This window comes from Bidens hawaiensis, unplaced genomic scaffold, assembly GCF_021521415.1.
Source record: "Bidens hawaiensis isolate Kalapana, Puna unplaced genomic scaffold, B.hawaiensis_p1.1 tig00032406_1, whole genome shotgun sequence".
NCBI classification, from domain to species: domain Eukaryota; kingdom Viridiplantae; phylum Streptophyta; class Magnoliopsida; order Asterales; family Asteraceae; genus Bidens; species Bidens hawaiensis.
Genome location: NW_027505247.1, coordinates 169,048 through 183,562, shown reverse-complemented (window position 1 = coordinate 183,562; position 14,515 = coordinate 169,048). Strand labels below are relative to the sequence as shown.

The 14,515-nt window shown below is 39.5% G+C and overlaps 2 protein-coding genes across 4 annotated transcripts; one reads left to right on the top strand and one right to left on the bottom strand.

The window, feature by feature from the left end:
• The first annotated feature begins 1,169 nt into the window (after positions 1–1,169).
• On the top strand, positions 1,170–3,156 carry LOC143611821 (prefoldin subunit 5-like). The gene is made up of 4 exons (XM_077085958.1): positions 1,170–1,356; positions 1,429–1,532; positions 2,351–2,428; positions 2,979–3,156. Exons 1-4 carry the CDS (start codon positions 1,170–1,172, stop codon positions 3,060–3,062), a joined length of 453 nt encoding a protein of 150 aa, XP_076942073.1. The 3' UTR covers positions 3,063–3,156.
• A 4,646-nt stretch (positions 3,157–7,802) lies between these two features.
• LOC143611818 (protein TIME FOR COFFEE-like) lies at positions 7,803–13,507 on the bottom strand. 3 transcript variants are annotated; one of them, XM_077085956.1, is made up of 13 exons: positions 13,399–13,507; positions 12,851–13,330; positions 12,600–12,754; positions 12,281–12,503; positions 11,799–12,192; positions 11,616–11,676; positions 11,467–11,535; positions 11,108–11,366; positions 10,964–11,018; positions 10,826–10,892; positions 10,400–10,738; positions 8,024–10,319; positions 7,803–7,927 (listed from the first exon to the last, which is right to left on the bottom strand). In XM_077085956.1, the coding sequence occupies exons 1-13, from the start codon at positions 13,505–13,507 to the stop codon at positions 7,923–7,925; spliced, it is 4,512 nt and encodes a 1,503-aa protein (XP_076942071.1). In that variant the 3' UTR covers positions 7,803–7,922. The 3 variants fall into 3 exon arrangements, with proteins under 3 accessions (XP_076942071.1, XP_076942070.1, XP_076942069.1); XM_077085955.1 differs by having other exon boundaries at positions 7,825–7,918; XM_077085954.1 differs by having other exon boundaries at positions 7,896–7,953.
• Between the last annotated feature and the right edge of the window lie 1,008 nt (positions 13,508–14,515).

Genomic DNA, 14,515 nt, shown 5'->3' with positions numbered 1-14,515 from the left:
TAAAGCAAAAGAGTGAGTTCGATTTCTACCAACTGTTTTTCATTTTATCATTCCGGTTCAAAGCTATAAAAATAGAACAAGTTTAATTAAACCAAAATAAGCGATCTAGTTGAATGTCATATGGGTAATATACTTACTTTTAGCAATATAGTCAGATGCCATTTTTTTTATTTAAAAGTGTAAGGTGCTGTTTGTTTTTGCAGACATAAACTGTCTGTAAGCTGATTTCATCTGTTTTTATGTCTGCAGCTGAAGATGTGGTCTGAAGCTCTGTAAGCTGAAAAAATAAGACTGTTTGTTTTTATAAGTTGATACTGTCTGCATAAACTGAAAATATGTAAATTATCAAACTTATCTCACTGGATAGAAGTTATTTAACATTCAAGTTACATAAAATTATAATATTAAAAACAAGTTTAAAAAACACATAAAGACTAAAACTGGAAAACAAACGGATTCAAGAATCAAAACCCTAAATTAACAGAAGATGAACAAAATTGATGTTTGAGAGAGAAACTGAACGGATTGTATGAATCACGATAAAACTTCTCGACTCTTTCAATTTATATAAGCAGACCAAATCAGCCCAAAACACAACCACCAGAACGAGGTGGTCGAACGGCAGTGGTCGAACGGTTTAATGATGAAGCAGCGGGGGGTCGACGGAGGTGGTCGAACGGTGGTTATGGCGGCGGTATGGCGACCGAACCAAGGGAGAGAGCAGGAGGCGGTATGGCGGTGGTTATGGCGACCGGAACCAAGGGAGAGAGGAAGAGAAGGAGTGTACCTGGAGGAGCAGAGGCGGTGGCGATGGCTGCCGGCGAGTGGAGGAGTGACGGAGGCGGTGGCTAGGGTTGGAAGGGCTGGACGACCGGTTGTGGAGGATGAAGACGTTTGAAGCATGTTTCAATAGCTTTTGTTTTAAGAAGTTATAAGCTGTTTGCAGATCTTATTCTTTTAAAAAAACAAACTGTCTTCACAGCTGATTGTCTGCGCGCCTGCAGACATTACTCTCCTGAAGATGTTTGTTGCAAAAACAAACATCACCTAAATCTGGTTTTGTTATTTAAAAAACAAAAAAACCCAATAAAATAACTGTAAGGTGTAAACACAAGTGATGCAAGCCTGTAACTGGTAAAGACTCACCGAAGGGTTTGAAGCAAGCAACAATGGCGTCAAGGGCAACAATAATCCCAGAACTGGAGAAGATGAGCGTTGAACAGCTGAAATCAATAAAAGAACAAAGCGACATGGAGGTCAATCTTCTTCAAGACAGCCTGAATAACATCCGTACCGCCACCAATCGTCTAGATCTCGCTTCAATAGCTCTCCGTGATCTATCTCTCCGACCTCAAGGCCTGTCTGATATGTTTTGGTTGATTTATTGAATAGACACTCGCTCATCAATGTTTGTTTATGTTGTGACAGGAAAGAAAATGCTGGTGCCGTTAACGGCGTCGCTTTATGTTCCTGGGACACTTGATGATGCTGAGAAAGTGCTTGTTGATGTTGGTACTGGTTATTTTATTGAGGTTTGTATTAGTGTTTTATTCATTTTGGGTTTTGTACACACTACGGGTGTAAACCAGCTGAGCCAAGCCCGAGCTCGAGCTCTGCTCGTGAGAAATTTTTTCAAGCTCGGACCGTGGCTCGTTTATTATTATTTGTTAATTTAAATAGTGGTGCGCAAACGGGTTAGACTCGCGAGACCCAACCCGTTTAGTAGTATTCTCAGGACCCGGGACCGAGTTCAGGTCTCGTGGGTCTTACTATGTTTATGTAAATAGAAAATTATTAGACCCGCAAGACCAGACCCGTCCTGGATCGTTTAATGGTATTCTTAGTACCTGGGAACCTACCATATTGTAAATAACTGGGTCGGGTCCCACGGGTCTTGCGGGTATGCTCGCCCCTTTTAGTTAAATATAGGTTTAATTATTTTTATATATTTTGAGAAAATCCTTAAACGAGCCTAAGTTCGGCTTGAGCTCATGTGCAGTATCTTAAACAAGAAGCCAAAGCTTGGATCGAGTTTGGTTGTACAATGTGAAATTAATACATAGAAATCCAAAAAGGTTCAATCTTAAAAATGCACAAGGCTTGTGAAGGCTCGACGAGCCTAAACGATTTTCCATTAACGACCCTTATTTGAGACTCAGGCTTGGGTCGGACTCAATACGGCTTGGCTCGTTTAGAGCTATTTATCGATCGGAACTCGGGTAGCTCGCAAGTGCTCAGTTCGTGTGCGCCCCCAAGCACACACAAAATGTATAGGGATTGATGTGGAGTTTGATATTAGGTGACTGGTTTCTCAATAACTTTTCATCTCTTTGTGTATTTGTTTACATAGAAAACAATGGAGGAAGGGAAGAATTATTGTGAAAGAAAAATCAACTTGTTGAAATCAAATTATGACCAACTTTTAGAGGTATGTTTTTATCTTATTTTATGTGAAATTGATGCAACTTAAAGATTATTGTTGACCGTCTGTTTGATTTTATATTAGTGTGTAAGTAAGAAGATTTTTTACTTGCCAACATTTCTGTTAGGGGTGTTATATGAGTCCCACGAACACAGCCTGTTTAACCCGAAAATTTTTATATGTTATATTCTTACGTATTAGTGATCAAAAAGTACAAATTTGGACCAAAAAATGCAACTCATATAAGATTTAATGCTCATTTGTATTTTGTAATTGATGTTTAGGCATAAAGTTCCAATCTTGATTGTAAATATAAGACGTTTTTTTCTTTAAAAAAAATTAAAATCAATGGGTTTAATGAAAATTAAACGCGAAAGTGATTTTAAATGCTGTACTTGTTGGGTCGAATTGAAAATGCGCTGTATGTTCTAAACCTAGGATGCTTTAATGCTTTATTGCAGTTAGCAAGTAGAATTGTAAATTTTGTAACGAAAGTCCTAGTTTTAGGTTGAAAATGTTGTTGTTTGAAACATGAAAATGGTGATTGTTTAAGCAGGTGACAAGCAAGAAAAAACACATAGCAGATGAGGCAGGAATAGTGTTGCAAGCCAAAATGAAACAACTGGCTAGTGCTTCATAAATATATCTTGTAATGCTTTGTATTTCTATAACCAGTTTTTTTAATGGAATTTTGATGACTAGATGTATAACTCTTTATGCGTCAATTACAATTCACTGCATGAACTTTTTCAGTACCAAATGGGTTGTTCAGCAATTAAGTTTTGAATCAACAAGAGGTCATTAAGAGGTGGCCTCATAATGATTCATCATTGTCTCTGAATCTTAACTATTTAAAGGCTTAATGAGCCATTAAAAGGTGTAACCGAACACAAAATAAATTTGATTGATTTGGAGGTAGCCCTAAATTTACTACTGGTTATAAATTAGGGTGTTTTTGTCATCTTGCATGAAGACCCTAAATGGAGGTTAATTATTTGAGATTGCTGCTTTACTTTTACCAAATCTAATAAGAGCAATCTTTCTTCTTTCTTTGTGTTACTAATAATATTATATTATGTGTAACTAATATTTCAAAATAATGTTTAATCCATTACCAAATCTAACAATATTTCCTAATAATATTATTCAACATAAGTATCAACTGAATGTCATGACTGCTCATATAAAACATTCCCATGAGTCTATTCTATAAACCAAATCTCATATGATGCTTGTAAATTAAGATTAAGATTATAAATTATCTACATTCAGAAGAGGGTAGGTAATTGATGGTCTTTTACTACTACTCTGTTTTACTAAATCCTTTTGAGCTTGGATGACTTCATTAAAATGTGGCATCTAGGCAAATCAGTGTGGTCGATTTGAAATTGAAAAACCGATGACGAAGGCTTTCGTGATTCATGGAGGCATACATATAGTCGAAGATACATGAGTTCTTTACTATGCGGATTATGTCATTAATGTGATAGTTTGTGTTTATGGTTTCACAGAATTTCAAGTTTTCAACCGTAAACAATTTAGACTTGGTTGGTTATTGAAAATTTGAAATGCATAGGTCATGGGCCTGACTTTGGAATAGGGTCCAAAATACCAGGTGTTAAGCCCAACTTGTTGGGCCTTTTGTAGTAGTTTTTGGGCTAGTTAGACCTTGGTATATTTCCATGGTTTAATTAGTGCCTTTTTAGTTGCATCCATATTTTTTCTGATAAATGCTTGACAGGGTTCGTCCTCTTTACTAAAAATTTTTCTTTCTATACATGCAGTATTTTTATTTATTTATTGACTTTAATTTTCTATTGTATTATTAAATCACATTTTGTAGAAAGGATTTAAAGGGGCACCGGATTTCCAGTTGGTTTAGATTATGTTGGTTCTAGACCGGATCGGAACCTAAAAACTAGAAATTCAAGAAGGGATGCAAACCATTATCTTTGATTTGGTTTTGTTAGATAATCCAAAAGGTTAGAACCAAAATCCTGTATCATCTAATTAACTCTTAAATAAAATTACACCAATAAGAATTAGGCCCATATGGCATCCCTACCAAGTAGTCATGTACCAATAGAATAAACCCAGTTTAAATTCTAATACACTTTGGGCTGCTTTGAAATTCTTTCAAAGTTTGAAGAAGAATAAAAAGAAACGAGGGTAGGTGGGTTGTATTAAATTAAGTATATTTATATGTTAATAAGTTATATATCAAATCATTTTCTGTATTTTTGTTGAAAATAAAAGAGTAAGTCTAAATATAAAATGGTCCCCACAATGTCCCTAACTTAGATGCTACCATGTGATGTGATGACCCTCAATCACATTAAATTATGGGTCTACATCCTTCTATGTTCATGTGTGTCGGTTAATTAATGTTTCTTTGTTATATAGAGATTCTTGCAGTAAAATCTCCTATCCTATAAAACATTTTTTTTTTGAACATTCAAGCTTTCCTCCTACTATTTACATTATACCGCCAATGCCAGGAATCGAACCCTGGACCTCTCACCAAAAGGCCAAAGCCTTTACCATCCCACCAAAGTGGTGATTGGCATCCTATAAAACATTTGTTATGACACTTGATTATATAACGGATTAAATGCCAATGTGGAATAGCCTATTTAGTGGAGACACCTGACTTTTAGAAAGCAGTTTTGGCCTTTTGAGTTTAAAGTTAGACGAGAGAGTAGGTTTATTGATGTAAAGTATGATAGGGGTAATATTTACCATTCAAAAAAAATATGATGAACAAGATATCAATTTTAAAAGTTAATTATTGAAAAACAAAATCCTTATATACAAATATATATGAGAGAAAGAAATAAACACTTTAAAGTACATAATTGTGACAACCGTGTAAGACAGTTATAAATATTTTATGGTACATATATTAAGAGTAAGAAATAAAAAGAAGCGGAATATATAATTCTGTTATACATAATAGTTAAAAGACAAATTGGATTTTAAATATCAAAATCATGACTCATTGGTCTACAATGATCAATATTAACAATTTGACCGGTGAAACTGATAACTTTTACTTTTTGTTAATAAACGTAATCCTAGTAGAATAATTATCTTAGGTTTCCACTCAGTTTATATTTGGTAACCACTCAATTTCACTTGTACATTTCTACGATAGTAATGTTTAGGAATGTTATTGATAAGGCTGCTAGTGTGAATTATTACCGCTGTTTTTTTTTTTTTGAATGACCAACTAAGTAACACCGAGTACTCCGTACGTGGCCATCATTGGTTAAAGGTAGCCCGAGCCGGCCACGAGTCCGGACGGACGGAGCCCCTAGCGGTCCACCTATTGAGGGATTCTCCGGATAAAACCCGACCCCACGCCCGCCAAACGGCACGACAGCGAGGAGCCGGTAAAACCGGGTGAGATCAGAACTCGAACCCTGGCATCCCTCATATCTCCTATATAAATAATAAGTCATTATTTAGATTATTAAAAATCACTTTTCATGGTTAAAGTAAACAATACAAGTATTTATGTATTTATGGGTGTCTCCAAATTATCTACTAAAAATCCGGTTCTGCGTTGTATCGTACCAAGTTTGTTTTACGTTAATGTAAAAAGTAAATTAAATTAGTGTGTGTAAATAAGTAAATAACCGAGATAGTAAGCTTCTGATTTCTGATGACGGAGCAAACGTGAAAAAGCCGACATGTAAAGCCGATAATGCATAAAGATGATAAAAGAAATCTTTGTATGTCTTCAAGTGGGCCCACTTGCATCGGAAAGAAATGGACAAATATTATTTTACGCGTGATCATTTGTATATAGAAATAAAATGGTTATATTAAAACAAATTGACCAAAATAAATATTTAATTTTTAATTAACTTCGTTTTTATACCTGGATCTTTTTTAGCATATGTGAAAATATATCAAGGTAAAACAATAATGTTACGTCACTCGTACAAAAATAGTGTGTATTTATGCTACAATAATTTTACTTTTGTAGCATTGTTACATTTCACAATATTGATGCATTCATACTTTTCGAGTAGTAGATGTCAACTTTGGCAGCCATTCGTTTTTCAAATAATAAGGAACCAGTTTTAACATCTTTATTATTAAACCACTCATAACTCAATTTCATACGTCCTGCTTGCGTTGCGCGCATATAATGTATATATGTGTGAACCCTCGGGTGGGCAAAAGTGAAATTGCACTAATTTTGACGTTATTTTATTAATCTCGTGAAAATAATGTTAAAAGTGGCGGAAGGTTAATCAGGCATCAAGTGGTGGTGTTGATAGCTGAAAGACAAGGGTACATGCACCAATCGACCGGTGTGCCGATGGTTGAGTGTTATGTGCCTTATGTCCAAGGCTTGATGCAAAACTACTATCAAGCCGGGGGTCTCACCGGAAGCAGCCTCTCTATTTCTACGAGATAGAGGTAAGGCTGTCTACATTTTACCCTCCTCAGACCCTACCATAGCTTTGCTATTGGTGGGATATACTGAGTACGATGATGATGATGATAACTCAACTTCATAAATAAGCTCGTGGATAATGCGACTGCGTTCTGCGCTAGATGTTTAAAAACTTATATAGGAAGGGGTCGTGAATAAGTTGGCAACCGTCATTGAAACTAAGTACTGTAAATCCAGTGTGCCCTGGCTTGGATGACACGGTAATCGGATTGTTAAAACTATACCCAAAAGTCTAGTGGGTGTGTTATTGAAGCTTTTCGAATCAATAACTAATTAAGCTAAGGCATTAGAGATATATTCAACCAAGCCCTGGTTTTGACACACTTAGAATATATATCAATGCCTCATGCTTTACTTTTATAGGGTAAACATAACCATAACTGCTAAATATGTCACCCGCTGACCAAGTTTGGTTTGAGAAGGAAAAAACAAACCACCATAACGTCCCCACACAGTACACATGTCTATATCTATACCTCACAACACACCAAAAACTTAGTTGAAAGATAATAGGCAACCCCAAAAGTCCACAGCTAGATAAAAGATGGAAAAATCATATGCAACAACAAATCAATATCAACAACATGATTCAGCAATGAAAGATTAGCCAAAAGATTAAATAAATAAAATCATAAGGGGTTCACTCTTATTATCTGCCTGACATATACATATACATATATATGCTTGCATATACAAAAAACATCCCATCCCATTAGTCTTTTATATAATATATGTCCAAGAAGATGTAAGAGTTTTAAACTCTACATCTTTCAAAGGGAGAAAATTCACCAAAAAGAAACCCCCCCATAAAAAGGTCCAAGTCTAAGCACAAAGAAGCACCAAACTTCTTTATCCATTAAGCCAAAAAGCCTCCTCAAAAAATCACCATGGCAGGCAGCCACCAGCCCGCCTCCATAACTCCGGCCATCACCACATAAAACTTCGATCCAAAACTTGCTCTCTTACCAGACCGAACCGGACCCTTTACGCCACCACAGCTCTGCCTCCAGTAGCCGCCTAACTGCTTACTTTTCAGGCTGCCACGTATGCAAATTGTCATTTCCTGCTCAAACTACTTCATAAATATAATGCCTACAAAAAGTAAAGAACTTCAAATTGTTTCATCTACTCACCTGCGGGTTGTTTTTGCTCTGCAGGTTTAACCTGAACCGCAGCAGGAGGTGGCGCATTATGAACATACGGAAAGCCAGCAGGCATTGAAGAATGTGCCGCAGCAGCAGCTGCTTCGGCCACCGCACCACCGCCATACTGAGCTGCATGAAGAACCCCTTGATGTGACACCAAACCAACACCGCCTTTCAAATTACTAGTGGCGGCTGCAATCGCTTTTGCAGGATCAGACATGGTGGTGCTAGCTAGTGTCACTGGTGGCGAAAGTGACAGCATGGCGGTTGAAGATGCTGACTGCTGCTGCTTTCTTGGAAGATAATATCCCGATGCTGGGGTTGACCCGACTGAATGCTGTTGACCCGGAGGCTGTTGGACTTGCATGTTAGGATGCGTAAACATCATCTGCGCATAAGCTCGCTGCTGTTGCTGCTGCTGGTGTTGTAGTTGTTTGTGCATCTGATGTTGCTGCTGTTGTTGAGTTTTATTAACATTTGAGTTGTGCTGGTTACCAACAATCGAAGGTGAAGATATTTGTGTGTTTTTAGGCGGTTGTGAAGATAATGAAGAAGTTGTAGGAGAACCAACTAACATTGGAGGTGAAGCACTATTATTACTATTCGGGTTTTGGTTCTGTTGCTGCTGCTGCTGCTGCTGCATTTGTGTTGATGGTGTCGGCTGCAATTTCTGGCTTGCACCGAATGAAATCTGGGTGTGTGAAACCTGGGACCGACTTGGCTGTTGTTGCTGGGTTTGATGGAGGCTTTTGAGGGATGATGTGGTGGTTGAAGATGTGGTGGGACCCCTGACCGAGTTCCGCCACTGAGGAGATTGAATCGAGCTACTATTGGTGGTGCTGGTTTGAAGCGGGAAAGATGATATAGAGTTTGGAAATTTGGCAGCCATTGAAGAAGATGGAGTTATTAGATGGTCCGGGTATGGACTCCCGGTCCCATTACTTGATGGTGGTTGGTTAGGGTTTAACGTTTTACTTCTAGCATTCATGTTCTGGTTTTGACTCTGCTGATGATGTTTTTGAAGCTGGAGAACTTGTTGCTGTTGAAACTGAGCATGTAAATGAAGGGAAGATTGAGCAGCAGAGGTTGAGATTGGAGACCGAGTTGACCGGGTGTTTGACCCGAGGTTCAGAGAATTTGCAGAAACAGCTGCTGCTGAAGAGCCAGATGTGTCTGTTACAAGCTCGGGTCTTGAAAATGCAATCGACTGCCCGGATTTTGCAGGCAGCTTTCGATCATCGTCAGGATTGGAAGATTCGTGACCAGTTGTTCTTGAAGCTTCTTCGGTTATTCTGAAATCCTTCTTTGGTTCAGAATGATGAGCTGATGCTGATGCAGCAGGCGATGCCATCATATGGTGGTAACTTTGTCTTACTGATTCTGGCAAGTTTTGGAACATTGCATGGTTTTGAGCACCATTCATTGGAGCAAAAGACATGGCAAACGTCTGAGGCGGCTGCAGCGGTGATGACTCAGCACCGACTCGTTTCAACACCTGTTGTGGTTTCTTGTCTGCTGAGCTGGCACTTGCAGATTGAGGAGTCATCAAAGCAAAGTTTTGAGTATGAACCGGCATGGCAAAGTTATGACCATAAACACCCATCGTACTCGTTGCCGCCCGTGAAACCCGACTATCGGCGGTTGAGGGACTGTCCTCACCACCAGTCACCTCGTTTTCAAGATGTGGTGTCTGTGCTGGCGGGTTCATTTGCTGTGAGCGGCTTTTATGGGCGGCAGGATAACTGCTATGCAAACCACCCCCGCTGCCGTTGGCGGTGCCACCAACAGCCCCAGCACCACTTCCTTGCTGCCTCTGTTGAGCTTGCAAATGTTTCTGTGAAGATGAAGTGGAACCGCTACTGTTCTGGTGGGTTTGTTGGGCCTGAGTTGGCGGTGGAGCCGGTTGGGGCGGTTGTGGGATTTGTGACGGGTGAATCATTTGTGAAGAATAAAACGAGCCGTTGAACAATGGCATGGCTTGAGGATGAGGATGGCTGGCTCGGTAATTTGGTGGAGCCCCGACTGCGGCGGGCATTGGGAACGCGTACGGGTGGTTCTGAACGATTGCTAAGTACTGAGTGTCACTGGCACTCATGTTTGGGTAATTGAAGCTCAATGCAGGGACGGCAGCTGGTGTAGTTGAAGAGCTCACGGTGGCTGTATTGACAGCAGCTGAAGCACCTGTCGCTGTGCTGGTACTAAGCTTAGAAGTACCAGGTCGTACAGAGGAGGCCGCCACCGCCGCCTGTTGCTGGTTAAACGGAAAGATGAAAGCGGGTCCGTGCTGAAAATTCAACACAAAAACAATTCAAATCAAAACTTCCATAAACACACTTCAAGAAAGTAAAAAATGGATTAACTTACAAGAATATTATTGGGAGTGACTGGAGGCATTGCTTGTTGAAGCAAAACCTGTTGCTTTCTGAGGGCGGGGTCAGGAACGCTTGTGGTTTGAGAAGACTTGGTGTCTTTAACAGTGGTCTGACCAGGAAAGATGCCTACTTGTTGACTTTTGTCTTGCATTGACTGTGGGATGTGAGACTGTAGATCAGTTGAAGGTTTGGAACCAAACATAGGCGCCGCGGATGCAGATGCCGGTGGCCAAAAAGGGTTGATCTTCATGAATTGTTGAAGATAATGAATGTTCCTTGCAATGTAGCAATGTGTGGCACATCTTTTTGGCCTTGGATGCGTGAATAATGGCTGCCAAGATAGTTAAAACAATCATTAGCAGATAATAAGCTACAAAGAAAGAACAGAAGAACTGAATGATTAAGATGAATATAATACCTGAACTGGAGCAGAAGACATTGCGTTACCATCCATGGATATAACTCCCTGCAAAGGTGCCACATACCTGCTAATCGTTTCATAATCAAGACTCATTTTTTAAAACGTCAATGAGAAAATAAACTGTTATGAGCTTACCCCATTGGAGGCCAGTTGGCTACCGGCATAGGTATTGGTAAAGAACTTGGTTGAGCTGTAAATTCAAAATGAAAACAACTTAAAATCCAGATCACTTTTGAGAGTAGATGGATGATAAAAGTGAAACATTTGGCAGTAAATTACCTGTCTTTTCAGTGTGGGTTTCAGATTTTGTTGTTAACTGCTGATGTTTAAGAGCTTGATGCAGTGATCTGTTGCTGTTACCACTATCTTTATTCGGTTTCTCAAAATCGAGACGAAGATCTAACTTACTTTCTTCGTTCATTGCTTGCTTTGATGATTCTCCAGTTTCCTGAACACTCCCAGTTTTTGGCATTATTGTCTCCTCTTTGCCACTCATGAGCTTCTGATCTTCCTTAGTTTTGCTTGGTTCCGGTAAATTCTTTAAAAAAAGGTAAAAAAAAAAATTCAAGATTTAAGCTTTTTAACCAGATTAAGCAAACAGATGATTAGATGCAAAATTATGGAAAAAAGATGATCACCTGCTTGTGATTAGAAAATTCAATATCACCATCATTGTCTTGAGATGTTCTTTGTTGAGGAGGTGGAGCCTAATATTGAAACAAATAAGAGAATCCCATAAGAGCATCATACAGAAATCAAGAAAATCAGAACTTGTTATGTCTCTCACCATCAGATCTATCTCAAATTTCTCTTCTTTTTGATTTTCAGTCTCCTGAATAGCTACTTTCCTGCAAACATATAAAAACATTCAACAGATGGTCATCAAGATTTTAGTTAAAAGATCTGTCAATTAAATACACCAAACACAACAATTAAGACATAAGATCCCTAAATGGCAAAATTTACTCACAGATCAGTCGTTTTCGTCGAAGCAGCTGTCGTTATCACTGTTTCACTATTATTATTGTTATTATTTCCATCATTCAACCCTACTGCCGGAGAGTCCTTATCAGCCTCTTCTTTAGTCAGCACCACACCCACACCAAATTTCGCCTCCTCTCTCGCCTCCGCCGCCAACGGCAGCTCCGATGATGGCAAAGTGGTGAAACCAAAAGAAGTACCATTTTCTGCAGCAACAGCAGAAGCAGGGCTACTGTTTTCCAAATAAGGTGAAGAGATGTCGGTTTTCGGAGACTGATGATGCTGATGATGATCAGTTTCGGCCTTCATTGAAGACGAAACCGGACTGTTTCGTACACTAAACGGATTCTCTGACACTTGCCGTGGTCTCTTCCTCTTAGGTGCTGTTATAATCATTAAAAATTGAAACTTTAATGATTATATATGCAAAAAACAGAAAAATCATAGATGCACAAATATAACTTAACCTACCAACTGTTGACAAGGACGTTGATTTAGTCTCAATACTGGATTTATTAGACTCAAACTTTGCAGCTGAATCATTTAATGGATTATCCTTCTTAGATGGAGCTGGTGATTGAGTCATGAGACCATACAATACCTCTGCTATCTCAATCTCAAGCTCTTCAGGGTTTGAAGATGATGACTTGGATAGTGATTTTGGTGGTCTTGGCTTTGAACTTCCATTAGCTTTCTGTAAAGTGAAAGATAATAAAGATGTCAGGAAAAAGATAATATTTGCACATGAAAGCTGTTTATTATGTTTTTTCAATAACAAAATTACACAAACCATCTTTTTCCGAACTGAAACATTAGATGATGAAGGCGATAAAGGCGGTTCGGGCGCCGGTGACGTCGAAGACTGCCGGTGAATTGATTCGGTCCCGGATCCGGTTCCGGTTCCTATTACACCTGATGTCCATTCATGAGACCTCTTTGTAGATGCTGAAATTCAAACCAAAACAAAAAAGATAAGAACTTTTAACTTTAATTTAAAGTTGAAAAATAAAATTAATTAATAAAAATTAATTTTGTTCCTACCGGACCGAGCTTTCCGGGGAACCGATACACCAATCATCTCGTCGGTGGCCTTCCACGCCGGCGGATGGGATACTACCGCTGCCGGCGAACCAGAGGCTCTAAACACTTTATTACCACTAGAAGACGGAAAGCTTTTCCGGTGAAGATGTTGTTGAGAATACGAACTATTATTATTATTATTATTATTATTACTATGAGTATGATGATCACTCGCCGACGGCGGATTCGCCGGCGGCGGAGGTAACATCCTTAAACCGCCGCCATTTCCGGCATCGTCTTCATCCTCTTCTTCATCATTCACACTCTCTTCCGACGAATCATCTCCGTCTTCTCTATGATGACTCATCATCCGATTCTCTCTCCTCCGTTTAATCCGACTCCGTTCTCGATCCCGATCCCGATCTCGCTCCCGATCCTTTTTAACCAGACCTCTGTCTCTTAACCTACCCACCTCTTGAGCCTCCATCCCTCCGTCTTCATCTATTAACAAAAATTTGATAATCAGTAATTAATTAAAAGGAACAGATCTGAGTCTGAATTAAACCGACCTGGTGAGTCGCGTAAACTGGAGCTCCGGTGTCTCCGTCTGGACGACGAAAGACCGTTGGGAGGAGCCGCCATGGTTTTAGCTCGTCTTGCTTCTCTATTTCTATCCATTTAACGTCAGATCTACTACTAGTTTGTGTGTTTTAACCATCACAAGCTTTGTTCTAACATAATTCAAACGAATATGTTATCAATCGACAAACAACAAACTCGCCGCCTGACGAAAACCGATGAATCAAAAATGATATGATATTTTTAGAGAGAGAGAGATTGATGTTAATGATGATAATAATGAGGATGATTCACTCTCTCTCAGATCTCTTCTGCCTCCTTGTTTCTCTCACTAGTTTTTTTTTCTTTTCTTTTTTCTCTCTCACACACACACACTCTATCTCTCTATCTATCTCTGTATGGCATGGCATCGTATTATTCGTCGGATTTGTTACCTACACGTGTCGGTCTTTTGCTTACTCGACAAGCTTTCGTTTTTTTTTATTGAGATAATAAATTAAAGGAGTTATGATGTGAAGACATAAATTCACTTGCAAACAAAAGGAGAGAGGATTGATTGAAAGTTTGGAAATAAGAGAGAGAATAAAAGAAAAATGAAGAGGTAAAGTCCCAGCAGAGACCAGTTGGACCCGCAAGACTCACCTCAAAGAGGGACGTCTGCGCAGTTAAACCCGCAAGACTCGCTTTCAACAGGGACGTCTGCGCAAAGGCTAAACTCGCAAGACTCACCTTGAAGAGAGACGTCTGCGCGGAAACCAACAGGATCCGCAGGACCCACCATGCTCAGAGACGTGACGTCCTTACGCGCAGTACGCAAGCTGTTCCCGCAGGAAAAGCCTCCCAATGGTCGACGTACTCCGCCTGTTCCCGCAGCAACGGATACTAGCCATCAGGGAAGGCTACCCGCACAGCAAGGCTACACACACAAGGCACTTAACTCTTAAATAATTCAGTAATGTCACCTGAAGAAGGAGTGAGCAAGCCGGGAATACTCCCGCCCAAAGCCGGGAAAACTCCCGCCCAAATGAGCCAGTCCGTACGATACTGGAGGATCTTTTGTACCGTACCTGACGAGGTATGGACAAAAGATCTGACCAAAGCTGCGAC